Consider the following 26347-nt stretch of genomic DNA (forward strand, 5'->3'; position numbering starts at 1 on the left):
CAGTCTCTAGCTCCTCCAACCCTGAGGGGAGGGGTGCTCACAGCCTGCAGGCTCAGACCTTAGGGGCCTGGGGGCACTGGCGGTGCAGTGCGGGGCACCCACCCCAGCCTCCTCCCCCACTCCTGCGGTATCCTAGCTTCCTGTTCGTGATAAGAATCAGCAGCTTGCCCCAGAGAGGGTGGCCTTCTTTCCAACTCCCCCTTTCCTTTCCCAGGCCCCCCACTACCCACTCGTGGAAATACGGGTGGGTTTTGGGCCAGCTGAGCTAGAGGCCACGCCCCCCGGTCTGCCAGGGGTCCCCAGGCTCCTGCCCTGTCCCCTCCACCTGGGCTCCCCCGCTCGGGCCTCCCGAGCGCCAGGCGGCCACCCTGCCCTGCCTGCAGGCAGCCCCCCACCCCTCCTGCATGCCACCCCCGGCCTGTCGTACACAGCGCATTTTGCTGTCACCTTCTGATGGCTGAATCAGGGAAGTGGGTGGCGGGGTGAGGATGGGATTGTGGGCGCCCGGAGGGGATGTTTCGAGGTGACAGGAGCCCAGCAGGGAGCCAACAGGAGGCCCACCGGGTGAGCCAGGGGCAGGCCAGTGGGGTCTTGGACTTGGGGTCTCCCCTACCCAGGGCCCAGGCTCCAGGTGGCGTAGCAGCAAAGCAGACATGGGGGTCGCCTTGTGTGAGAGCCAGAGGCTGGCCACCCTCCGTGGGTCCCTGAGTAGATGTCAGGGTTCTGGGAGGAGGCCTGTGGGGCTGGGGGCGGGGGAAGCCCCCAGACCCTGCTACGGGGTGTCTCTACTGCCCACCCCTAGAGTGGCTGACCTGGCTCAGACCCAAGGCATCTCGGAGCTGGCAGCCTGGGGTTCACCCTTGTGGCCTGGCCTGAGCCTTTCCCTTCGTGGAGAGAGACTCCCGCCCCCTTCCCCCACCTCCGTGTGCGCCTACTTCTCCCTGTTCCTGGTGGGATTCCCGCAGCTGGAAGGGGCAAGGGCTTCTGGGGGGCAGCCTGGGGTGGGGGTCGGCTCCGCTGTGCCCAGCAGGCAGGCAGAGACAAGAGGCGGCCAGGGCCTGGAGGAGAAGCCCTGCAGGAGAGGCGGTGGTCAGGGCCGGCCATTCCCATGCGCAGGGCCGGGCTGTGGCCAAGGTGTGGACAGGCCGGGCCCCGGGGTCAGAGGCGGGAGGCCGCCGGCCCTGCTGGTGGCAACAGGCAGCTGGGTGTGCGTGGGTGGCAGTAAGGAGGGGCAGAGGGAGGAAGCGGGCTTCCTGAGGCCTCCCCAGCCCTCAGAGACAGACTGACAGACAGACAGACAGCTGGCAAGAGGCGCCTGGGGACACGGCCGCCTTGTAAGTACCTGAGGGGCGGGGAGGAGCCCCGAGGCCCCAGGTCGGCAGACACGGAGGGCCGGGAGGGGGTCCCCGGGAGGGCGAGCGGGAGGGCGTGGGGGTCACGCGCTGGGTGGGCAGGGGCGCTGATGGCCCCGAAGGCAGGCAAGGCGCGGCGGGCCGGGGAGGGCGGACAGGCGTCCTGCTGCAGCCGCCCCTGCCCGCCCGGACCCCGCGGGCGCGGCAACCCCACCACCCCGGCTCAGCTCTGAGCCGGGCCCTGGCCTGGAGGCGGGCTGTGCCCTTGGCAAGGCACCCCGCCACCTCTGCGCCTGGCTTGTGCCCCCAGCTGTCGCCGCCCCAGGCCCTGCGCTCGCGGGCTCGGTGAGGCCACTTCCTGTGACGGTTACTGCGGCAGGCGGGGGATGGGCGGCAGGAAGGCAGCACCCTCCCGGGCCGGAGACCCCAGAGCCCGGGGGACCTTGGGTGGAAGGGCCGGCTGCCCCAAGCACAACGCAGGTTCACCTTCTTGTCCAGAGGAGGCCCCTGCAGACCCAGGGGCGTGAGCCCACCCTCCACCCAGAATGGCCGCACGCCCCCTGGACCCTGCCCCTCCGGATTCCTCCGGATCCCATCCCATCTCGGCCCCCGTCGTGACCCTTTATCTCACCCTCCCGCTAACCCCAGGCGGCTGCCACCCCACGCCCCTGCAGAGATCCTGGCCTTCCCACAGAGCCACACCACCACTTCCTGGGGAACAGCGGAAGACAGCAAGGAGACCCGAGGTGCCCGAGGGCAGAAGACCGCCCGACGGCCCAGAGGCCAAGTCGCATGGCCGCGTGAGCTCCGGGGGCGCCGCCCCCAGCATGGTCCAGGCCCGGGGCCGCTCCAGAGCACCGCCCCGGCCTCCCCTTCACCGTCATAGTTGCCTTCGGGGGCAGCCATGACCCAGCCTCCGCCAGACCAGGCCCCAGCCAGGAAGCACGTGCGGCTGCAGGAGAGGTGAGACCCTCCGAGGAGGGCCCCGCTCGGCCGACCTGCCCTCGGCCGCCCCTCCGGTGGGACCCCCACGCCTCCCCAGGCAAAGGAAACCAGACTGCTCATTTGCATATCTGTGTCAGCCTTGCGCCTGCGCCCCAAGTCCCAGGCTGGGTTGAGCACCCCTCGAGGGGCCCGGAGCCTCCAGGCCTGGATGTGGATCTGAGCTTTAGGGGCCCAGCCAGGAATGGGAAGTGGGGGCAGCTGGAGGCAGCTGCTGGGTTCAGAGCCTCCTCACTGGCCGACGAGGGGCAGGGGTGCTGGGGGCCTGGGCCTCAGGGTCGAGAAGAGACAGGAGCTCGCCGTCAGCGGTGCTGGGACAGCCGTGACTGTGGAGGCCAACCGTGCTGTCTCCGCTGCAGGCGCGGCTCCAACGTGGCCCTGATGCTGGACGTGCGGTCCCTGGGGGCCGTGGAGCCCATCTGCTCTGTGCGCACGCCCCAGGAGGTCACGCTGCACTTCCTGCGCACGGCCGGGCGCCCCCTCAGCCGGCAGGCCCTGCAGCACCGCCCGCCCAGCCCCACGCAGCTGGAAGAGGAATTCCTGGTGAGAACGAGGGCCCCCCGAGTCACTGCCCTTCTGGATTGGGAGCAGCTGGCAGGCCTGTCCCCGTGGGTCCTTGGGAGACAGAACCCCAGGGGCTCCAGGAAGGAGAAGGCTCCACCCTCTGCCCTGCACCCCATCCAGACCCGCCTCCTGATGCCGGGAACGAGGCCCCTCCACCAGGGAAGCGGGGGGAGGGAGGCTACAAAGGGGGCCACTGCTCACACACCTCCTCCCCCGCCCCCGCCAGAGGATCCCCTCAAACTTCGTCAGCCCTGAAGACCTGGATATTCCTGGTCATGCCTCCAAGGACCGATATAAGACCATCTTGCCAAGTAAGGACTGCGGTGGGGCTGGGGTGGCGGCGTTCAGGGGGTGAGACAGCCTCAGCTAGGAGGGGGCTGCCCTGCATGGGGCCTCATATTTTGACAGAGGGATGCCCCCGCCTGGCCCTGGCCAGGGAAGGGGTCAGGAACCACGCCAGTCTGAGACTAGGCCCTCACTGCGGGCCAGCACTGCTCAGCGTGGCCCTGGGTAGTCGGTGTGTGGCATTCTAACCCCCATTTTACAAATGAGGAAACCGAGTTACAGAGAACTCATGTAGCGTGCCTGAGGTCACAGTGTCAGGCACCGACCCCCTTCCTCCTGTTCCTCCCGCCTGGGGAACGGCCAGCCCCGTCTGCAGGGGACGAGCCCCATACGGACGGCTCCCAAGAGGCGCTGAGGATCTCAGACGGAGGGGTGAGGAGGCGGCAGGCAGGGTTCACGGGGCTGACAGAGCCGGGTCAGCACCTCCTGTGTTCGGAGGCACGCGCAGGGCCTGCTGACCACGAGGCCCGGAAGGCTGTCCCCGCCCCGCTCCGCACAGAGCAGCCTTATCTGACCCGCCGCCCCCAGCAGCCCCCAGTGTGGAGGCTGCAGCCTTCTGCCAGCCTGCTAGTGCCCACGGAAGGGGCGGGGGCAGCCTGCTCTGGGCCCCGAGGTGCCCTCTGCCCAGACCAGCTGGCCCCTGGGAGCCAGCTTCTTCATCGGGCCTGGCCTGGAGCTGGAGAAAGGCCCCCTTAGAGGCTGACTCGCAGGGTTGGGCGGGCGTGGGATGAAGCCTGAGTTCCAGTGGGGTTTCTCAGGAGAAACTTCCTCCACCGTCTCTCTCTTTCCATTTTTATTGCCACGACCCCTCTCCGCACCTCTCTGACCTCCGCCTGTCTGTCCTGCCGGCACCGCCCGGGGCCTCCCCGGGCCGCCCTGGCCTGGGCCTCTGCTGCCCAGGAACGCCGCGGCCGCCTGCTCGTCACGGCGCCTGGGCCGGCACAGGCTGCCCCCTCACCACCCCTGCATGCCGCTGCTCTCCTGCTCGCCCTTTGACCTCTGCTGGTATTCACTTCCTAGACCCCCAGAGCCGAGTCTGCCTGGGCCGGGCACAGAGCCAGGAGGATGGGAATTACATCAATGCCAACTACATCCGGGTGAGCCGCTGGCGGGGAAGGGGGTGCTGTGTCCAGAGACCCCCCAGGACACCTCCCAGCACAGCCGGGCACCTGGTGTCCTGGCTCCAACCCCATGAGCTGCCGGAACAGGACACCAGGATGCACAGAGCAGACGTCCGGTGCTGAAAGGAAGACCCGGCCTCCTCTGCCCCTGGCCCCCCACACCTGCCAGCCTCTCCGCGGAGAGCGGCCCTGGCCACCCTAGCCCAAGACTCCCAGGTCTGCCGCCCAGTGAGGCACCTGGCCCCTTCCCTCCCCTCTGCCTCTGCTGCTCCAGGCAGCCCCTCCTTCTTGGAGGCGGCTTAAGTCAAGGAATTAAGGAACCGGAGGCCAGGTGGACTCCACGCCTAGCCTTGTCCCCAGTGCCCAGCCTCCGGCCAGCAGGGTGGGAGGCGGCAGGCGCAGACGTGAGCCCTCTAGCGGCTCCGAGTGGGTGGGACACCGGCAGGAGTGGACGTGAACAGCCCGCATCAGCCACCTGGTGCGGAAAACTTGACTCTTTTGGAAAGACCCTGATGCTGGGAAAGACTGAAGGCGGGAAGAGAAGGGGACGACAGAGGGTGAGGTGGTTGGGTGGTATGACCGACTCGATGGACGTGGGTTTGAGTAAACTCCGGGAGTTGGTGACGGACAGGGAGGCCTGGCGTGCTGCAGTCCATGGGGTTGCAAAAAGTCAGAGGTGAACTGAACTGAGGGCCCCGGGGTGAGGCATGGGCCAGTGAACAGTCTGGATCCCCCATCCCCTGAGGAGCAGGAGGATTCTGAAGGGGAGAAAGAGGGCTGGCAGGGGTGTGCTACACCTTGCTGCTAACTCCACAAAGTAGCGTGTCAAAGGGCAATGGTTTTGCCCGCCTTTGGTGCTAGTAGAAGGGACCATTCAAGGAGGCCCCGAAGGACTGAACGCAGCACGCTCTGTCCAGACCTGCACCGCAGCGGCTGGGCGGGCACGAGACCTGGTCTGCCTCAGCAGAGCAAGAGCTGGGGCCCGGCTGTGCTCCGCGCCCAGAGCCCATCCCGGCCAGCGCGGGGCTCCCGGTGTGTGCGTCCCTGACGCGCGTGTCGGGCCGCAGCCTGAGCTGGCCCCTGCAGCTCGGGCTGCCCCGGGCCCCATGCTCACCGCCCGCCTCCCCGCCTGCAGGGCTACGGCGGGCAGGACAAGGCCTACATCGCCACCCAGGGCCCCATGCCCAACACGGTGTCGGACTTCTGGGAGATGGTGTGGCAGGAGGAGGCACCCCTCATCGTCATGCTCACGCAGCTCCGAGAGGGCAAGGAGGTGGGGGCGGCTCCAGGCAGGGCCCCGGGGGCTGAAGACACCTGTCAGCCCCTGAGTCACAGGCCACGGAGGCCACCCCAGCCAGAAGCCGGGGGCAGGGGGAGGCGGGCACTTCATCTGCAGGTGTCAAGCTCCCCAGGGGGGCAGGGAGACGCCTCGGGGAGCCCTGTTCCAGCCGACAGACCCCAGCCCCTGACTCCCAGCTCCCCCCGCCCAGAAGTGCGTCCACTACTGGCCCACAGAGGAGGAGACGTACGGGCCCTTCCGCATCCGCGTCCAGGACGTGCGGGAGCGCCCAGAATACACCGTGCGGACACTCACCATCCAGGTACCTGGGGCCACGGGTGGCTGGGCCGCCCCTCTCTGGAGGTTCCCTGGGAGTCTCCGGTTTGCTCAGGGAGACCTGCCTGAACCCACGTCTGTGGAGCTGCATGGGCCCGGAAGAGGGACGCGGGTGCCATCCTGGGGCCCCTCCAGGCCAGCAGGGGGGTGCCAACCATACCCGTGGGGAGTGGGGCAGGCCCTGGAGTCACTGCTGGAGGGAGTCCGGCAGTTTGATGAGAGGCTTAACGGCACGTGAACGCGCCTAAGGCCCTGTCACCGGAGGCGCCTTCCGCTCTCCTAAGCAGCTCTCTGGCCTCCGAGCATCACAGCCCTGTGTTCAAGGCAAAGAACTTGAGGCTAAGGGACACGCCCACCAGGCCTGTGCTGGTGGGAGGCAGAGCCAGGACCTGAGCGCGGGTCTCTGCGCTCTCCCGGGGGTGTCTGAGGAGGGAGCCCAAGCAGGAGGAGGCCGGTCTTCCGCTCGGGGTCACCCCGTCCCGTGCCCCCTTCTCACGCCCCGCCCCCGCCCAGCACCAGGAGCAGTGCCGGGCCCTGAAGCACATCCTCTTCTCGGCCTGGCCTGACCACCAGACCCCAGAATCGGCGGGGCCCCTGCTGCGTCTGGTGGCTGAGGTGGAGGACAGCCCAGAGACCGCTGCCAGCTCTGGGCCCATCGTGGTCCACTGCAGGTATGCACCCCCAGGGAAACCCTTTCTCCCCACGGGGCCCCTCGGAGGGGCTCTGATTGGATCAGGGCGGGCCGGCCCGGGCCTCACTCACACAGGGATCTCCAGCTCATCCAGCAAGTGCGGAACACAGACGTGTGGGCCGGGCACCCAGGCATAGTCCAGAGAGGCAGCTTCCGCTCCACGGGAGGAGGAGACAAACCCGCTCCCTGCTGCCAGGGCGCACGTTTATTCATTCCACAAATGTTCACTCAAAGCCTGTCATTGCCAGGCACAGTGTTCGATGCTAAGGAGACAGTGTGAACAAGACCATTTGGTTACTGCCCACTTTTACGGTCTGGTGGGAAAGACAGATAAAACAGGATGCAGCATGATGAAATGTGACAGGGGGTGTTGGGGGGCACAGAACCAAGTCGCCCCCACGAGACTTTGGCCAGAAAAGGTCTTCTGGGAGGAAGGACCTCTAGGCCAAGCTAAGACTTGGGAGATGAATGAGCCAAGTGAAGGAGCAGCAGGGAGCACCCCGGTGGATGGAGCTGCAGCTCCCAAGGCCTGACGGGAGGCGGGGGGCAGTCAGGGCGCGGGCCCGGGACGCGGGGGCGGGCTGAGAGTCTGCAGGGTAAGAGAGGGCGTGCGGATGAGGGGCCTCCCAGGACAGGCCTAGAGACCCAGGTGTGCCACCGAAGAGGCCCGGGGCCTCGGGCTAAGAGGCGGGCAAACGGAAGGGTGAGGCAGGGACAGACTCGAAAGAGGCGCAGCATTCGGGAGGCCCGTCCTCAGCAACTCACGCGGCCGCAAGCGCAGGCAGGGGGCTGTGGACCCGCCACGGGTGCAGCCGGCGACGCTGGGGGTCAGGGGTTCACGTGGGAGGGGAGACTTCCTGAAGAAGGGAAGAAGGCAGGGCAGAGCTGGGGGAGAGGACTGGGGGCAGGACGGGCAGGCAATGGGCGAGCGGCGCCGTCAGAGAAGGACGCTGGCGCATCCGAGGCGTGGCCGCTGCCCTCCCCGCCCACCTGCCCCCGTGACCGCCCCGCCCTGCCCTGGACCCCTGGACCCAGCGCAGGGATCGGCCGGACCGGCTGCTTCATCGCCACCCGCATCGGCTGCCAACAGCTGAAGGCCCAAGGGGAGGTGGACGTCCTGGGCATCGTGTGCCAGCTGCGACTGGACAGGTGGGCACTTAGGCTCTGGGCATTTCCTATGGGAGAAAAACGGGCCCCTTGGGCTTCAGGAGCTTAGCACCTTACACCCAGGCCAGAATCTCCACCTAAAATTTAGCTGGGGGGGGCGGCTAGAGTTAAACAGGACACTCCTAGAGTTAAATAGGATTCACCTGAGCTTTCAGTCTTGTTTGTTTTTTGTTTCCGTTTTTCCAAATATCCTTCTTCAGGGTGGGGAAGGTGGGGAGAGAGTGGATGGTTGGCTCTAGAAACAAGACAGCCACAGGCAACCGCAGAAGCTCACTGGTGTAGACAGAGAACAGGGTACACCCCCCTAAGCTGTCTCTGTGTCTCCTGGGTCCCCACTTCTTTACCCAGCAGCGGCCCCCTCCCCGGAGAGCTGCTGTAAGGAATGAGCTCACCAGTGGGAAAGCATTGGGAACACGAGATCTGGGGAATCACTGCTTCTAAGATTATTGGGGAGACGAAACCTTGGGGCTCAGGAACATCCCTTGCTGGTCAGACAGCCCTCCCCCGGGGGGGAAGGTGGGGGCAGTGGGGGGAGTCCCGGCCTGCCACAGAGAGGACGCCCCTGGGAGGGGGTGCCCACAGGCCTTCGGGCGGGTCGGGCCAGCCCCACCCGCCTCAGCTCAGGGCCTGTGTGCTTCTCCCCGCAGGGGCGGCATGATCCAGACGGCTGAGCAGTACCAGTTCCTGCACCACACCCTGGCCTTGTTCGCCGCCCAGCTGCCAGAGGAGCCCAGCCCCTGACCCGGAGCCCTCCCTGCCCAGGGCCGCTTCCCCGGGCCTGGGGAAAGGGGGCCTCGGGAAAGGGGTCCTTGTGACCTGGGGAATCCCCAGGGGGCCTGTCTGGGGTCCCAGGAAGCTGGCCAGTGAAGACGAGGCCAGACACCGGCTCTTGAGCACTGCCCACGCCCCTGCCCCCTGGAGATGCCCCCAGTGGACACAGGGGTGACCCCCACGTGAGAGCCTCGGTCTCTTCCTTAGATATGGACCTGGTGCTTCGCTGCCACCAGGGCAGAGCAACCTGAGGGTGCCCAGAAGCTGCTCCAGCTGCACCCCCTTCCTGGGGCTGGCGAGAGCATGACCCCAAGATCATACCCATCCTGGTCCAGCCCGAGAACAGGCTAATGGCCGGAGGTGGGAAAAGCCTGGTGCTGCCTTGACCACGTCCTCAGCATCCTGCCAGGGACTTTGCCTCCTCACCCAACATCAGAGGCTGGACACCCCCAAGAGAGCAAGAACCAGAACAGCCCCATGCCCACACTGGGGTCTGAGGAACAGGCTACAGAAGTGACCAGGCCAAACAGTTAAAGTCTCTAGAAGAAGGAAAGTGTGGGAACACCTCCCCACGGTCCAGACTGCTGCCCCTGCCTCCGTACCTGCCAGCCGCCTGCCCCAGCCACTCCCCTGGGAGACCCTGCGTCCTCAGCCTGCCTGCCAGCCTCAGAAGGGACGCGCGTGCCCAGGAAGAACACAAGACCTGAGCAAGGAGCCGAGAGCACTGCCTGACTCCAGATAAGAGTCCCGCCACGCCCTTCTCCCTGCAGAGCATGCCTGGACGGCACGCTTGTTTCCACCAGCATCCTGGGTTAAAGCACCTATGTGGGCCAGGGGCTCAGGCTGAACAGGGTCCGCCACAGTTCACCCTGGAGAGCTAACTGCCCTCCACGCCTCTCGTCAACACGAGGCCCAGGGCCCCCCAGACCTAATCTCAGGGTTGACCACCACCCGGGAGTGAACTCACTCCTCCTGAGGCCTTCCTGCCCTACGAGAGGCACTTCCGCTGCCCGTGGAGCTCAGACCCCCCCAGGAGGAAAGCTGCCACATGGGCGGGTCCCCCTTCCTGGGTGCTGCTGCCTGAACCCTGTCCAGACCTGAGGACAGGCCGTGGAGAATAACAGGTGGGGAAATAAAGGTTTCTTCTTGTCCTCATGCCTCCAGGGCCCCTTCACAGCAATTAGGGTAAGAATCCACAGACCAAGGACAGGCGGCCGCTCTTCACCCCGGAATGTGCACTTTTACAGCCCTTCCAGGGACACGGGGAACAGTGACCCTGGAGTGGGCTTGTCGGGGGGCAGGGGAGACAGAGGTGTTCCTTGGGTGCTAGAGAGGAACTTACCAAGAGCAGGGACTAGAAAGGCCATGTAACCGCTCGGACGTTCTGCAGGCCGAGACCCTGCGATCCCACCATTCTGGCAACTGATCATGGGGTCATCTTGGTGGGTTTGGCAGGTATGGTTGCTATTTGAAAGTTTACACACCTTTGATGAAAACCACAGGCACACATGAACACGCGTGGAGGTCAAACACTAAGATGCAGCCAGGGCGGGGTGGCGGCTGGGGGCCCCGGGGACAGCAGCACCTCGGCAGGCCCCCACCCCCACCGGTGGCTCTCCTGACTGCTACTATGGCTTTTACCCAGCACAGGCCAACTTTTCCATTTGCCACAAACCTGCCTCCCTGGAAACCGCCTGGCAGGATCTTCTCTGTCTAGTATCACTGTGGTCCTAGTAAAAGCCGCTCTGGGCCAGAGGCTTATAAGCAGGGAGTTCTGGTACATCGTGGTTGACAAAGCGCTCACTGGCGGCTGTTCGTCTCCGCGGGGTACCCTCTGAGAGATCGGGGCTCGGTACCCAGAGATGCTCAGAGGCCAGGACGCAGGGAACAAAAGATCTCAGAGACCTCCTCCCACTTCCTGGGAGGCCGCGGACCACCCTCGTCCACCCTGGAAATGTTCCCGCTGGACAGCGCCCTCGCCCACCTCCGACCCACTGCCTGGAACACCAGACCGGTGCCCGTCAGGACGCGGCAGCTCGCGAAGGGGAAAAGTAACCGGAGCTCCTTTCCCCAGGCGCCCCTCGCGCCCCGCCCAACGCTCCGCGGCTCGGCCCGCCTGCCCGGCGCGGAGGAGCGCGCTCGCTCGGGGGCGAGCAGGGCCGGCGGCCACGCGGGCGGAGCCGGAGGACGGCGGCGAGGAGGACGGCGGCCGGGCGGGGGGAGGACGCGCCGAGGCCACACCCATCGGCGCGCCGATCCCGGCAGCGAGTCGTCGGCCGCCGCGCGCTCCTGCCGAGCCTCCGCCCGCACCGAGCCCGGAGCCGGGCCGCACCGGGGAGGGCCGCTCCGGCCGCAGCGCGAGGGCAACAGGGGCGGCGGGGGGCCGGCACCAGGCGCGGCCGGCGCAGCGACCATGATCGCTTTGTTCAACAAGCTGCTGGACTGGTTCAAGGCCCTGTTCTGGAAGGAGGAGATGGAGCTCACGCTGGTCGGGCTGCAGTACTCCGGCAAGACCACCTTCGTCAACGTGATCGCGGTACGGGCGCCGGCCGCCGGCCCCGAGCCCCCGCCGCGCCGGGCTGAGTGGGTCCCCGCCCGGCGTGGAGGCGCGGGGCCTACCACGGCCCCGGGGGCCCGGAGGCGCACGCCCGGGCCCGGATGGCACCGAGGGCGCGGGGGGCGGGGGACAGGGGACGCGGCTCAGGCCCGGGACTGGCGGCTCCGAGGGTGTCACGAGGCCCGAGGGACCGCCGCCCGCGGAGACGGCCCGCCTTCCGCACCGCAGCCGGGCGCATGACGGGGCGAAAGTGCAGGGCCTGCCGCGCGGAGGGTCGCGGGATGGGATGCCCTGCGGCTTGGGCAGGGGGCCCGGCGGCCCAAGCCCCACCCCGGGGGGTCAACCCCGCCTGGCCGGAAGGGGAAGCCCCGGCGCTATTGATGGTGGTGGGGAGAGGGATGCTCTGGGGGGAGTGGAATCCGCCCGGGGCCCAGGGCGCCAGCCCAGACGCCTCCTCTACGGGAACCTCTACCCAGCTGGGGGTCCCGGGGGGCTGGACGGCACTCCGAGGAGCTGGGAGGCCCCGCCTGGCCCGGAAGTTGCAGAGGAGGTGGGGACCCAGAGGACGGGGTGGAGGTGGGGGACAGGTCCATTCTGGGGACAGAGGGGAGAGTGGCTCCGGGACCCGGGTGGGCGAGTGTGAGCCTTTTAGAGTCAGGGCGGTGGTGGGGAAGGAGTTAAAATGTGTCTCAGAAAAGGGGAAGACGAGCTGAACTGCAGTGGAGGCCGCGGCCTGGCAGGCGTTTGTGCGTTTGTGAGCTGGCTGCGCTGGGCCCGTGGGGCTGAGGGAGGCTTGGGCAGGGCTCGGCTCGTGCCCTGCCTGGGTTTTCTGAGAACTGTGGACCGGCGGTGCATGAGATGGGTCAGCTGAGAAGTGTGACCGCGGGCCTGGGTACCTCCCCTGCCCGTTCTGCGCACCCTCAAAGAGAAGGGTGGAGGGAGGCTGGGGTTCGATTCCCCAGGACGGTGTGTTTGGGCACTGGCTCCCTTTCCTAAACATGTTTGTGATGACCTCTGCCCAGGGGCTCCTGGCTGCTCACCCAGCAGGACAAGCTTGTGGGGCCCAGTCTGGGTTTGTTGGCAGGATGGTGTCTGGGCTCCTGTCTGCCCAGGCTCTGGCCCTCAGTCGCAGACCCCTGGTTAGACATGGTGTTGACTTGGGCTCGGGCTCCAGGAGCAGGGGCCAGGTGCCTAGCTGGGAGATGACCGCGGTGAGGCCAGGAGGGGGCTGGTTGCTGCTCTCGTGGCTCAGCCTGGGCGTCACCTCTGGTCTCTGGGGATGTGCTCCTCCTGGAGCGGCTACAAAGCCGTGTCCCCAGCGGGGATCCGCAGGCGCCCAGGGGCTTCTGTGTCCTGGTCGTGTCCAGAGAGCAGGAGGCTCTGGCAGGTCAGAACGGAATCCCAGAGTCACAGATTCCATCACCAGGGTCAAGAGTTTCTGAGGTGCACAAGGAGGCTTCTCGCCCCCGGCCAGACCTTCATCTTCACGACATGAAACGTGCCACCTCAGCTCGCACATCCCAAAAGTGCAACCTAGATTTCCCTGGAAAGAGGCTTCCCAGAAACATCCATCCTTGTGGGCCACAGTGGGAGTGCCCAGGTCTGAGTGAGTCCAGAGTTCTCAGCTCCTCCAGGGCCATACCCGGGTATGATCCCAGTGGAGTGTCTTTCAGAAAGAAACAAAGAGTCAGGACCCTGGGCTCTGCGCTTGTGCCCACCACTGATCTTCTGAATCCCGTTGGCCTCTTCATTTGGCCTTTCTTTGTCTCAGCTTTTCCCCGTTTGTTTCTTCTGCTCACTCTATGAGTCTGACTGTAAATAGAAACTGAGTTTATGTATCCGCTGCTCAAACGGCTAACGTGAGCTGGGCAGTGTCATTGAGACTTCCGTGCTTCGGAGAACCCAAACCTCAGCTTCCCAAGCTCTGAAAAGGCTGTGCTGCCTGCAAGTAGGAGGTGTTTTGCCCAAGGGAAGCTAGAGGACAAATATTTTCAAATACTTTAAAGTGTGAATGACTGTCCAATGGAAGAACTGATCTTGAGGTACCCAGGAGTAAACTTGGGAAGATGGATTTTTGACTCATTATAAAGAACTTCGGAGTGCTATAGCTAACCCAGGAGGGATGAGCTAGAGGGAATTCAAATCTGAGGGGGCGCTCCACTAGACAACTTTAGGGTTCCTGCTGACCGTGAAGGAGGAGCTTGTAAGATCCGAGGCCTTAGCCGAGAAATGAAGTTGCGACTGGTTCCAGCTTAGCTCTGATTCACTGCTGACCTGGAAATCCCAGGGCAGGGAGCCTGCCTCCCTGAGGGTCCTCCTGGCACCCTCCTCTGCCAGGCTGGGCTTTTTATTTCTACGAGAGCCTGTGGGTGTTCTGTCGCCAGGGGGCAATGATGGTTCCTCGCATATGGAAACCATTTCCAAGCTCTTTGTGAGCCCGTTGGCCACTTTCTAGGAAACCAAACCCCTCTCCCCCATTTCACAGAAGGAAACTTCAAGGCCCAGAGAGGTCAAAGTGTCTTGTCCAAGCTCCTCCATGAAGAGTGATAAATGAGAACTGGGCTTCCCTTCCTCAGTCTCCATGTTCTTAACATGCTCATGGTGGGGGTGCGCCCCCCACACCCTGCCGGGGTTTGCAGAGGTAAACCACACATGCTTCTCCCTAGTTAGCCAAAAGCGAAGCCGCCTCCTCAGGGCGCTCCCTTTTCCTGAGTTTCCTCACTTTTAGAGGCTCTTGGACCCTTTTGATACCTGCTGGAAACCAGAGACCCTTTCACCAATGTGTGCAGACACACTGGGTGCACTCTCAGGGGTCTCTGAAGCCCCTCGATCTGCCTCATCCCTAGCACGCCTCTTGGGTGGCCCCCGCTCCCATCCAAGGGCCTTGATGACTCCTGAAGATAAAAGGGAATCCGTCTATCTCATTCAGCTGGGGCGGAGGACTTGGTTCACACTCACAGGCTCTGAACAAGAAACCACAATGTCCACACTTTGGCCAGTGATCAGAGCCCCTGGCTGCTCTGTGTGGCCGGAGGCAAAGGACTCCTGCCGCCTGGCAGTAGGAGGTGGCATCACAGAGGAGCAAGGCTGTCCCCTCAGGTTCAAGGTTAAGGAAGCCACATTGCCTTCAGCCTGTGTCCGAGGGGGAGCAGAGGCCTACATGTGAACGTGGAGACAGCCTTGGGCGGAGTACGGTCCGGCCTTTAGAGGCCTGTGGCTAGTTTAGAACAATCTAGAGATCATGGAGACAGTTTAGAGGGGAGAAATGAGAATTGTTAGAATATGAAACTGGGTTATGGGAAATGGAGTTAGTCCCCAAGGAGCTCTCGGTCTGGTGAGGTCCCGGGGAGGACCACCCATCCTACAAATGGGTACAGTACAAAGAAGCCCAGAAAACACTTGCTGTGCATTGCATGTGGGGTGTGGCTGACTTACCCACCCGGATTTGACATGAATGTTCACTGCCTTGTGCAAGTGTGAACCTGGACCGTTTACCCCACCTGTTCCACCAGAGGATAAATGGGGGCGTGGAGGCTGGCCCTCAGGGGGGACTCTCTGTGCAGGCGGAGCCACTCCAGAGCCCTCTTTGTCACAGGAGAGCCCAACTGCAAGGTGGACGCCGGGCTTGGCCAGGGCCGTGTCTTGCCTGAAAGTGGGGGGCACGTGGGACCCGCCAGGGACCCCCTGGTGGCCTGGAGGGGGTGGGGGTGTGGGGGTGGAGGCAGGAGAGGCTCCGGAAGACTTGGTCCGTGGCCACATGGGACCGGGCGTCGGCTCCTGCCGTTTTTGCCCCCTTCCCGATTCTGACTCTCCCTTCCAGTCAGGACAGTTCAACGAGGACATGATCCCCACTGTGGGCTTCAACATGCGCAAGATCACCAAGGGGAACGTGACCATCAAGGTGCGCGGCCGGGGAGCGCTAGAGGGCCCTCCTAGTGAACAGATGACAGCCGGGGACCGGGACGGGGCGCCTACGGTGGAGGAGTTGTGGGGGCGAGGGTCCGGGGCGCCGACTCCCGAGGAGTTGGGGCGGGTGGGGGAAAGCCCGGCTGGGCCGGGGGCCGCCCGCCGCTGACGCCGCCCCCTCTCTGCAGCTCTGGGACATCGGGGGACAGCCCCGCTTCCGTAGCATGTGGGAGCGCTACTGCCGCGGAGTGAGCGCCATCGTGTGAGTGCGCGGGATGGGCCCTGGCCGGCGGCGCGAGCCCCTGTCGCCGCTTTGGCTTCGCCTTTGCTCAGACGGACCCTCGGAGGCCCACCGTCCAGTCTGAGAGCCGCAGCACCGATCGCCTCATGCCGAAGCCTCCGCGTGTACCTCCCCCGACTCAGACTCATTTATGTCCTGAATTTATGTGATTTAGTGGTTCACTCCCTTTTTTTTTTTTTTTCCTTTTTAACTTTATTTTCTTTTTCATTTTTGGCGCACCACACAGCTTGCAGGATTTCCGTTCCCTGACCCCAGCCCTTGGCAGTGAGCGTGGAGTTCTAACCACTAGACTGCCAGGGAATTCCCTCCCTTGCTTTTAAAAAATAGCAACAACATCATATATATGTGTCTGAACAAAAGATCATTTAGCTTTCATTGTTTTTAAATTTTAGTTTTTTATACAGTTTTTAAAGGTAACACTTTATAGTTATGTCAAAATATTGGCTCTATCCCCTATGTTGTAAAGCACATCGTCATGGCTTATCTTACACCCTGTAACCTGATTTATTATTAAGTTCTTTGGCCACGTGGTATGTGGGATCTTCAAGTTCCTGGACCAGGGATGGAACTGGCACCCCCTGCAGCCAGGACCACCAGGGAACTCCCCGGTCTAATTTCTTTAAAAGCATTTTGGGCATAAAGCCTGTTGGCGCTTCCTTTGCAGTCTTCTCCCCCCTTGTCTAGTCCTCCTGTGAGAACAGAAGAGGGTCCCTCCTGGAAGGACTGGGGTCTGATCTCACAGGACCCGTGCTCCCGTGCGAGCAGCAGCCTCTCCGTGTCTGTGGGGGCAGGTGCCCGCGGTCCCCGCAGGTTGTCCCACCGGAGCCCCTGGCTGAGCCCGCCCAGGTGGCAGCTCCCACCCCCACCCCAGCCTGTGGGGTCAACTGTGTCCCCACCTGCTGTCCCCCAGGTACATGGTGGATGCCGCTGACCAAGAGAAAATTGAGGCCTCCAAGAATGAGCTCCACAACCTACTGGACAAGCCCCAGCTGCAGGGCATCCCGGTCAGCCCCGCGTGGAGTGGGAGGGCAAGGCCCGGGACGTGGGGATGGCGGGCAGGCCCGGCTCTGCGCGGGTGGGGCGGTGTGGGGGCGCCCGGGCCCACCCCCTCCAGGGCGGCCGGGCCGCGGCAGCCCTGGTCTGAGCCCTGTCCTCTCTTCGCGGCAGGTGCTCGTCCTGGGGAACAAGCGAGACCTTCCGGGAGCGCTGGATGAGAAGGAGCTGATCGAGAAAATGTGAGTGGGCTCACCCCCGGCGCGGAGCGGAGGGCTCGCGCGCTCCCGGCGCCGGCCGCGCGGTGGCGCCCGCGGGCCCGCCCTTCGCGCTCCTCCCGGCCTCCCCGACACCCTCGGCCCCTGCCCCAAGCCCCCAGTCCCCAGTCCCCTGGGCTGCAGCTTCAGGAGACTGGGTGGTCCCCGCAGGAACCTGTCTGCCATCCAGGACCGAGAGATCTGCTGCTACTCCATCTCCTGCAAAGAGAAGGACAACATCGGTGGGTGTTGGGGGCGCGAGCGGGAGGGGGAGGGGGCAGGACGGGAGGGGGAGGGGGCGGGGGAGGGGGAGGGGGAGGGGGAGGGGGCGGGGGCAGGACGGGAGGCTCCGGGCTCCCCGGGTGGGACGGGCGGCAGGAAGGCCCCGCCCTGCGTCCACTGGTGTGCGGTCTTGGGCGAACCCCCTGGAGATCCGTCTCTGTCGGAGCAGGTCTGACTTTAGAACTGGGCTTTGACGCCCGTGGGGTGACCCCAGCTGCAGCCCCCCTGCCCCCGGTGTGCGCTCTCCGCAGGAGAAGCAGCCCTGAAGCCTTGTAACCTGCTCCCTTGTCCCCCAGACATCACCCTACAGTGGCTTATCCAGCACTCAAAGTCTCGGAGAAGCTGAGACCGCGGCCGTGCCCTCGGACCAGGGGCCGCGTCCCAACCTGAGGCCGAGCTCCCCCTCCCCCTGCGGCCCCCCAAGCCCACCCTCCGTACTCCGCGCGGGGAGGGTCCTCCGGGGGGCCCCAGAGTCCCGTTCTGCTGAACTGATTTGACTGTAAAATAAATGGCTCCCGCCCGCCCCCTAACCTCCCCCTCCCGGCTCCGTTTCCGTCCCCGCCCCTCTCCCGCTCCCCTTTCCCACACACTGTTATTGTCCTGTGTGTACAGTATATATATGTATATATATTTTAATTTTTTAATTTAAGCAAAGACTAAAATCAACCATTTGATGCTGCAGGGCCCAGCCAGGATCTGGGAGGGGGCGGTGGGGAGAGCAGGAGGGAGCCGCGGGGTCGGCTGGGGCCGGTCTGCCCGGAAAGGCACCAGCCTGGCAGGGGCGGCCGTCCCGAGCCTCGAGCCTCGTCTGTCCCCGCAGTGTCTGGATGTCAGGCAGATGGGAGCAAGCCTTCAGGGACTCCCCTCTCGGCCCCAGCCGGGCGGAGGGCAGGGGCCGCCTCCAAGGTGCCCCCGCCGCCCTCCCCGCTGCCCGGCCGGCTTCCAGCTCCCGCCCCTCCCCAGGCCCCCATCTCCACGGGCCACCTCACTTTCTGTTCTCGTTTTGCAGAGTTGCACAAGGAGAGAACTCAGCATGGGGGGTTGGTTCTTTGGATTTTTGTTTTCTGTTGGTTTATTTAATTTAATGATTTGTAAAGTGATGTCCCTCTTCCTTTTTTACACTTTTTTGCTCATATTTAACCTCTGTTTGGAAGATGATTCTTGTAACTGTACATTTTTTTGCCTCCTAACAAGAATAAACGACAATTTTGTGTTGGGGGGTTGCATGGTGTGAGTTCTTTGCCCTCGGTGGCCCGGTAGGCTCAGGACTCCAGCCCTCCACCCGGGCGCACCCAGCCAGCGGGAGGCACACGCTGGCCCGGGCACACAATGGCTCTTTACAGAGCGGCCCCCGCGTGCGGCCCGGTTCCTGCCTGCCGCCGCCTCCTCTGGTCCCCCGCTCTGAGCTGCCAGCCGCCCGAGGGCGCCGGTGTTACCACCTGTCCGGCCGCGCCACCGCGAGGGATGCCGCGCGCAGTGTGTCCAGGGCTCCGCCTGGAGCGGGCGGAGCCAGGAGACGGCCCTGGGGCGGGCAGCGCCCGGCGTGCGGAGCCGGCAGCCGACCCGCTCAGCCGCTGGTTTCGGGGCTGCTGGTTTCCCAGGAGAGGCCGCGCCCTCCCTCCTTCCACCAAGAACCGCCCCCCTCCAAAGCAGCTCAGAGCCTTGCATCACGCTTCTCGAAAATCCTTCCCAAATCCGGGGCCATCTTGACCCAGTTTTACCGTAAGCCCCGCCCCACTGGGCTCCCCTCCTCCCAGAAATGGGACGGCCCTACACGCAGGCTTCATCCAGCCTCTGCTGGGAGAAAGCAGCTTCCAGGGTCCTGGGAGGCGGGCCTGCCTTGGTGGCTCTGAGCTCGTATGTCCTCGGGGCTTTCTCCTGGAGGCTCCTTCCGGTCATCATGACGGCAGGGAGGAGTGGCCTGGCTGGAGAGGGGCTCCCCGCTGTTGCGAGGTTTGATAGAATTTGGCCAATGGAGCCAGATGACTTTGGGGTGCCTTCCCAGGTAGCTCAGTGGTGAATCCGCCTGCAATGCAGGAGACTAGGTGCGATCCTTGGGTCGGGAAGATCCCCTGGAGGAGGAAATGGCCACCCGCTCCAGTATTCTTGCCTGGAAAATTCCACGGACAGAGGAGCCTGGCGGATCAGTCCAAGCAGATGCAGAGTTGGGCACGACTGAACTTGCGCACGTGCTGACCAGCCCCTCAGGAGAGGCCAGGGATCCAGGGCTAGGCTGGTCCTCCCGGCTGCTCGGTGGCTGGTGACGCCGTGGCCTGGGGCGCTGGGCAGGACCAGCACCCACGGTCTGGAGAGCAGGATGGGGGGATCCGTTGACCTGCCTTTCTGGCCTCCCGTGTCCTCTGAGAAGGGTAGGACTTGAGCTGAGACAGGATGAGCTGCTCACCCAGCAGGCACCCTCCTGCCCAGCGCCTGTAAACAACGCACGCAGCAGGCGCCTGTCGGACAGACTGCCCAGTGCACGCAGGAGGCGCCTATCGGACAGACTGCCCAGTGCACGCAGGAGGTGCCTGTGGGACAGACCAGATTCATGCACCATGGTGGGAGTGGGGCCCTCTGCAGCTCTGCAGAACTGCACCCCCAGGGGAGGACAAGAAGGAAGGTGCTGGACGCCGGGCCTCCTGCCTGGAGCTCTAGGAGTCCTGTCTGAGGCCTCCAGTGACTCCAGGCCTCTGTGAGGAGTTCATCCTGCTTCACTGCGGTCCAGTCTGCCCAAGGGAGGCAATTCTCACTGCAAGTGTGGGGGAGAGTAGGGGCCTCAGTGGGTTGGCCCTTCCCAGCTGGCTGGTATCCCCTGAAGACCCAGCTCAAGTCCACTGCTCACCACTGCCAACCAGCACCCCCACCTCAGGCCCAGGACCCCTAAGCAACAAATGCCGCTTTGTTCCCTCAGCTGGCCAGGCCCGAGGGACCGTGGCTCCTTCCCAAGGCCCGCTGGCTGACTAATCCTACAGGCCACTCACGTTGGCTGCCCGGGGCAGCAGGGCGAGCCGGGCCTCGGGGCCGCCATCTCCTCGCATGGCTCTGAGCTGGGAGAGGCAAGGGTGCCCCTTGGCAGAGCCCCCAGACAGGATGTGGCGGAGCCCCCCCGCCCTGCCCTGCTCATCCCCATTTCACCACCCCCCCACACATCCCATAGGAAGCTGCTGGTGCATCTGGGACTCGGGTGGGGGGCGCGGAGAGGAAGTGGGGGAGGGCACCCAGCACCCGGCCTGCCCTTGGCCCACCCCCAGCCTGCTCCCCCTCCATCCTAAGCTGCTGCAGACGAGGCTGGGGGCTTCGGTCACTGTGGAGGCCGCCTGCATCTCACAGCACAAAGAGTGTGCGCCCAGCAGCGCCATCACCTAGCAACGGCCTCCCTCTCCCTTGGCGTCACCCGTCCTGGGGGTGGGTGCCAGGGAGAGAGAACAAGGCCGCTAAGATCCCGGGGCGCGGGGGAAGGAGGCTGAGGCCAAAGGCTGTGGGTGGGGTAACCAGCGGAGAGGGGAGCCTCAGGCAGGCTACCACCCTGCCCCCCCGGGGACCCTCCTGGGCCCGCGGGTGACCTGGGAACAGCTGGCAGCGGGGACTCCCCTCCAGGAGGCCCAGAGCTGCCCCTCAGGTGGGAGGGCAGGCTCCTGGGGCCTCAGCCAAGGCGCCCCTCTGGCTGACCTTGTGCCAAACTCGCTGGGCCCAGACGAGGCTCAGGGGCCTCTGGAAGGCCCCCCATTGCAGGAGGAACCAGTGAGAGGAAAGAAGACTCAGGGGGGTGGGGTATGTCAGAGCTCTGGCTACGGCGAGGGTGTGGGGTGGGGGCAGGCGGGGGGCAGGCGGCTGGGTCGTCTGCGGGCTGAACAGTCCATTCTAAGAAGCCAGACAAGAGCTGTTCTCAGAGGCAGACCCTCTAATGGGGGCTTTGTGTGGAGGGAGGAGCAGTGAGGGGGCGCTCCATGGAAGATAAGTTTCCAGGCTTCTTCCCGGGGACGGCTGGGTTCAGGCCCAACTGAGGGCACAGGGGCCCAGCCTCCAAGCCCTTTCATTCACTCTGCCCTCAGAGCCATGGCACCCCAGGCTGGGCAGGACACCGGCCACGGGCCAGGTGGGCAAAGTCCAGGTGCATCTGGGCACTGCCAGGATGTGGCATAAGAAAGGCCCGTGGCACACGGCTGGTTCTACCTAGTTTATTGTTTTCCAAGAAGGGCCTTCTACCGGGGAGCACCTGAGCGGGGGGGGGGGGGGGGGGGGGCGGGGGAGACAGGCCAACCGGGGTACATCAGAGGAGGAGGACGGAGAGACAAGTCCTCCCGGGGGGTACGGCACCCGAAGGCAGCATGCAGTGTGGGGCCGGCCGTGCCCAGGAAGGAGCCCGGTCCTGGGGGGGGGGCGGTGCAGAGAGGGGCACACGGGCAGTGCGGTCAGGCTCCAGATTGCAGAGGGGGGCAGGGGCCAGGCGAGGTTCCGGAGAGTTTCAGAGCAGCTCTGAGGACCTGGAGGACCACTGCCCTGGCGGGAGCATGGGTGGGCAGGCCCCGGCGCAGCAGGGAGGGGCTCCGGCAGGCCTGGACTGCAGCCCGGGGAGCCGAGCCCACCTCTGGGCAGAGCTCCCCCGCCGCGGGCCGGCCGGGCCTCAGCAGGGCGTGCCCAGGGCCAGGAGCGGCGGCGCCTCGCGGGGCTTGTGGAAGTAGCCGGAGGCAGACAGCTCTGTGTGCAGCTTGGCGCGGGGGCCGCTGGGGTCCGCCGGCCGGCCGCAGCCCTCGCTGCAGCAGCAGCAGCAGCAGTCCAGGAAGGCGCGGCCCAGCGGGCGGCTCACGCACAGGAGCAGCAGCGGCGTGACGGCCGCCTTGAAGAAGGTGGAGAACTGTGTGACCAGGCCCAGCAGCTCCAGGGTCTGGCGCGTGAGCGCGGCCGACAGGTAGGCGGCCACGACGTTGCACACGTTCTCGGGGAGGGCGCAGAGGGCGTGCACAGCGGCCAGGCCCGCCACGGTGCTGCTGGGCCGGCCCCCCGGTGGCTCCTGCGGGCCTGGCCGGCTCTCGGGCTTCCTGCCCGGCGGGCCCCGCACCCGCCACGTCACCAGTTGGCAGGTGACGGTGAAGAGCACGGGCAGGCAGAAGTAGCAGCCAAAGGACCACCACATGCGGGCGTTCTGGTAGGTCAGGACCAGTGAGTAGAGCGACTCGGGCAGGTGGGCTGAGGGCTTCATGACGCACGCATCCACGGTGCCCGCGGCAGCGCTGGGCTCCCGCACCAGCTGCCACAGCAGGAGCTCGGGCGCCGCCAGCGTCATGGAGCCCACCCAGATGACCGCCAGCTTGGCCAGGATGGACGGGCACGGCTCGATGGGCCTGGCCTTGGGCAGGGTGCTGGTGGCCACGTGGAAGCGATCGATGCCCAAGGCACAGAGGCTGAAGGTGGTGACGCCCAGGGAGGAGACCTGCGGGGCATGGGGTGGGGGAGAGGGGGTCATCACCATGCTCCTGGGACTTCAGGAGTCATCCCGGAGGATGAACGCAGGGAAGCAGGGGTCCTGGGCCTGCCGGGCTGTAGATGTACATGTCCCCCGGGTGCGTGGCTGGGGGGCGGGCAGGTAGCCTTGCGGGGTGCAGACACAGGCTCTCCGTCCTGCCTTGCCCTGCCGGAGAGGCCCAGGGTCGGGCCACCCAGTGAAGCAGCCCCTCCAGACCAGCCCACCTGACCTCAGGCTGCTCACCGAGCCCATGGACGACCGCCCTGTGAGCAGAGAGGAGGCAAGTGCCGGGGGGGTGCTCCCCGCTCGGACCTCCCCTCCCCACTGGGGCGTGCTGTGGGGGCCCCGCCCCCTCTGCGGGCAGGCCCAGGCCGCTGGAGGAAAACAACACGGCCCCTCCTTTCCTCTCAGGATGGCCCTCCGGAACCCTGAAGCTCACTCTGCCACTCCAGGGCCTCCTGGGGCCCCTACGAAAGGGCCCAGCAGTGCATCTGTCCCTCACCTCTCACCTGCCAGCCAGCCTGCAGGGAGGGCTCACGGTGAGCTGTCCTCCAGGCTGTGGAGGGGGCAGGCGTCTGGGACCCCAGTCGGGCGGGGCCTGGCTCCCCCGGCCACGACTCTGCAGACAGGCCTCACAGGGCGTCACCCTCTCCCCTCCCTGAGGCCTTCCTAGTAAAAAGCACCTCTTGAATCATTTTAATTCCAAGCACACTAGCTGTCACACCTGTCGTCCTTCGAGAGTTCACTCAGCGACAGTGACGCTGATCACCCGTTACCCACGAGAGGGCTGAGCTGGGGCAGCTGAAGTGCCCACCCCGGTCACTCAGCCGGTCTGCCCGCCTCCAAGGCCCCGTGTCTGAGCCCCGCGGCTCAGTGGGGCTCCGAGCTCCAGGTAACTGAGATGCAAAGCTGCGCCCAGCAGGGCGGCTTTCTTCAGGTCTGAGCACCTTTGGGTGGTCGCCCTGGGCTGGGGAGGGCAGGGAAGGGTCTGTGCCGCCTCCCAAGCCTCAGCAAGTCTGTCTGGATGAGAACTCATCACTAGTCCACGGGACGCAGCGAGAACCAGGATCACGGCAGCGTTCAGACGCTTGTCCTGACTCTTCCCCGCTCAGGCCAGCCGCCCACTCACTCAGCCCCAGGAGGAGAGTGGCTCTGGGGTGGGGGGCACGGCCACTCTAGCCTCATTATTCCCCCCAAGCCCCACGTAAACAACATTCAAAAGGCTGCTGGCTTATTTCGTGTTCCTGTACAGACATGGTGGCCTCGTTGTGTTCCACAAAAATGCACTTATTTTGGCGTTATTTTGGCGTTGTTTTGATTGCACTCTCTCCTTCTGATCTGCACATCCATCAACACCCATGTACTCATCCCAGCAAGGAAGGGCCCAGAGGTAAAGGGCCATCTGGTCTACCCCCTGGTTGGGAGACAGGGAAATGGGAAAGGAGGTCTGACCCACCCAGGGACACCCCAATATGCCCCAGCCTCAGCTGCAGCCCCCAGAACCTGGGCTCTGCTTTCAGAGGATGGAGTAAGGGTGACGGCAGTGTGGGTACAGACCTGACTGGTTAGGGGGGTGGGGGTCTGCAGGGAATTGGAATCTCCCTTCAGGCACCGCTTGAGGGGGCAGGAAATTGAGTGGCAGAGAAGGGGCACAGAGGGAGAAAAAAGAGACAGAGCAAAGCCGTTTCTTGGGTGGAAAGACGGAGGGGTTAAGGCAGCAGAGGGGAGCTCTCAGCGTGGAGAGAGGGGGCCGCCGCGAGGCTGCTGGGGGCGGGAGCCTGGCTGGGGGCAGGAGCCAGGCTGGGGGGCTGGGGGCCAGGCAGGGGGGGGCGGGAGCCGGGCTGGGGGCTGGGCTGGGGGTCTGGGGGCCGGGCTGGGGGGGGCGGGAGCTGGGCTGGGGGCTGGGCTGGGGGTCTGGGGGCCGGGCTGGGGGGGCGGGAGCTGGGTTGGGGGCTGGGCTGGGGGGCCGGGAGCTGGGCTGGGGGGCTGGGGGCCGGGCTGGGGGCTGGGGGTCCTGAGAGCTACTGGAGCCATATTGTGTGTGCCTCCCTGACCAATCTGGGGGAGAAGCGAGACAGGCTTAGGGGCCTCGCGCACCTCTCCGCCCACGCTGGCAGCCCCCCGCCCCTGCCCCATGGGCTCTATCTGGCCACACGCTCACCTCCACAAAGGGCCACACGCTCACCTCCACAAAGGGCCACATGCTCACCTCCACGGAGGGCCACACGCTCACCTCCACGGAGGGCCACACACTCACCTCCACGAAGGGCACCGCTCTGCAGGACACCGCGCCAAGCAGCCTCTGCTTGGTGATCTCGTGGAAGGTGACGACAGGGAGGCAGAAGAAGAGGACCAGGAAGTCCCAGAGCGCCAGGCTGGCCAGGATGGAGTTCCAGGCGCTTTTCAGGTAATAGCTGTGCCACACGATGCACATGACCGCCAGGCTGCCCACGATGCCCACGGCGAACAGCACCAGGGCCAGCAGCAGGACGGCGTAGGCCCCGTAGGAGCGCTCGGTCACCGGGTAGAGGGGGTTCTGCACCTGCAGGCGCTGGCCGGGCGTCCCCGTCACGTTGCCCCGGGGCTCCTGCCCACTGCCCCCAGCGGCCCTGACCTGGTCCGGGGAGGGGCTGGCGGCCACCCGGGGCTGGGTGGGCTGTGGGGTGGCTGGGCGGATGGGCCGGGGGTACTCAGCCCACCCCTCGGGCACGTACTGCTGCAACCCCTTGGCATCCTCCCACTCAGCTCCTTGCCTGGACCGGTCCGGCTGCTCCTGGGCCACAGGCTGGTGCCCACCCTGGTGCAGGCGGACCCCCCCAGGGGCCCTTTCGGGCCCGGCTGCCAGCGCCACGGCGAGGGAGATGCCCAGCGGCCATAGCCACTGCATGGCCGGATGAGCAGTGCGGCTGCCCGCACGCAGAGGCGAGGCCGGGCCGAGTGCGGGCCCGACTCGATGGGCAGCTGGCTGCCGGGCCCGCCCCCACCGGGCGTCTGGCGTCGCCAGCCGGCTCCAGTGGTCACCCCCTCCCCCATCCCTCTGCCCGCGGCAGCCAGGCAGGACAGGGCAGGGCCCTCTGCTGGACACAGGGCGCTCTGTGCCGCCTGCAGGACACGCCTCCCCTGGTCCCACGGACAGCAGCACTCAGCCCTGCGGGGCCCTCGGAGGCCGCCCACCCACAGTCCCGGCCGTCCACACGGGGTTGAGGGCAGACAGGGCTCCGGCCCCACCTCAGGAGACAGGGTCATCGCTGCTGTTGTTAGCCTTGGGGTCCGTGAGCACTCACTGGGCCAGGCTGCCAGATAGAACCATCATACTTCATGTTTACATTACTACCGCAGCTCAGAGAGGCAAAGTAACTTGCTCAACCACACATAGCCGGGATCCAAATTGCAGATGTGTCCAACTCCGGAGCTGAAACTCTCAGCCCCTCAATCAGGCAAAATACAAGAGCTCAGCAGGAAAGGGATCCTGAAGAAGGTCTACACCCACTGTCTTCTTTCTCAGACGTGGAAACCATGGGAACCGCCGCCAGAGAGGTCGAGCACTGGGGCCAGGCACACACAGGATGGGGGTTGGTGACTGAGCAGCCCCTGCTCCCCCTGCTCTGGATGTGCCCATCAGCTGCACCTCGGAGTGGGCGCTCCACAGACCCCAACCTAGGAAAGGCAATGTGGTGCTGGAGAAGACTTGAGAGTCCCTTGGACTGCAAGGAGATCCAACCAGTCCATCCTGAAGGAAATCAGTCCTGAATATTCATTGGAAGGACTGATGCTGAAGCTGAAGCTCCAATACTTTGGCCACCTGATGCGAGGAACTGACTGATTGGAAAAGACCCTGATGCCTGAAGATTGAAGGCAGGAGGAGAAGGGGACAACAGAGGATGAGATGGTTGGATGGCATCACCGACTCAATGGACGTGAGTCTGAGTAAACTCCAGGAGTTGGTGATGGGCAGGGAG

General features: G+C 65.0%; 3 protein-coding genes across 6 annotated transcripts; 2 read left to right on the forward strand and 1 right to left on the reverse strand.

Annotated features, from left to right (window-relative positions):
* Positions 1–1132: 1132 nt before the first annotated feature.
* On the forward strand, positions 1133–9779 carry PTPN7 (protein tyrosine phosphatase non-receptor type 7). Of its 3 annotated transcripts, none has more exons than XM_043923511.1 (10): positions 1133–1334; positions 2001–2315; positions 2714–2897; positions 3145–3229; positions 4284–4360; positions 5520–5657; positions 5875–5985; positions 6573–6670; positions 7726–7839; positions 8505–9779. In XM_043923511.1, exons 2-10 carry the CDS (start codon positions 2257–2259, stop codon positions 8596–8598), a joined length of 960 nt encoding a protein of 319 aa, XP_043779446.1. In that variant the 5' UTR covers positions 1133–1334; positions 2001–2256; the 3' UTR covers positions 8599–9779. The 3 variants fall into 3 exon arrangements, with proteins under 3 accessions (XP_043779446.1, XP_043779443.1, XP_043779445.1); XM_043923508.1 differs by having other exon boundaries at positions 1154–1334; positions 6513–6670; XM_043923510.1 differs by having other exon boundaries at positions 1154–1334; positions 2047–2315; positions 6513–6670.
* A 1043-nt stretch (positions 9780–10822) lies between these two features.
* On the forward strand, positions 10823–18140 carry ARL8A (ADP ribosylation factor like GTPase 8A). Of its 2 annotated transcripts, none has more exons than XM_043923506.1 (7): positions 10823–11164; positions 15006–15086; positions 15280–15353; positions 16303–16396; positions 16560–16627; positions 16814–16923; positions 16981–17209. In XM_043923506.1, exons 1-7 carry the CDS (start codon positions 11042–11044, stop codon positions 17097–17099), a joined length of 669 nt encoding a protein of 222 aa, XP_043779441.1. In that variant the 5' UTR covers positions 10823–11041; the 3' UTR covers positions 17100–17209. The 2 variants fall into 2 exon arrangements, with proteins under 2 accessions (XP_043779441.1, XP_043779442.1); XM_043923507.1 differs by lacking the exon at positions 16981–17209 and adding an exon at positions 17221–18140 and having other exon boundaries at positions 10837–11164; positions 16814–16884.
* Positions 18141–21088: 2948 nt separating this feature from the next.
* GPR37L1 (G protein-coupled receptor 37 like 1) lies at positions 21089–26127 on the reverse strand. Its single transcript, XM_043923505.1, has 2 exons — positions 24646–26127; positions 21089–22355 (listed from the first exon to the last, which is right to left on the reverse strand). The coding sequence occupies exons 1-2, from the start codon at positions 25273–25275 to the stop codon at positions 21549–21551; spliced, it is 1437 nt and encodes a 478-aa protein (XP_043779440.1). The 5' UTR covers positions 25276–26127; the 3' UTR covers positions 21089–21548.
* Positions 26128–26347: the final 220 nt, after the last annotated feature.

This window comes from Cervus elaphus, chromosome 14, assembly GCF_910594005.1.
Source record: "Cervus elaphus chromosome 14, mCerEla1.1, whole genome shotgun sequence".
Lineage (NCBI taxonomy): Eukaryota > Metazoa > Chordata > Mammalia > Artiodactyla > Cervidae > Cervus > Cervus elaphus.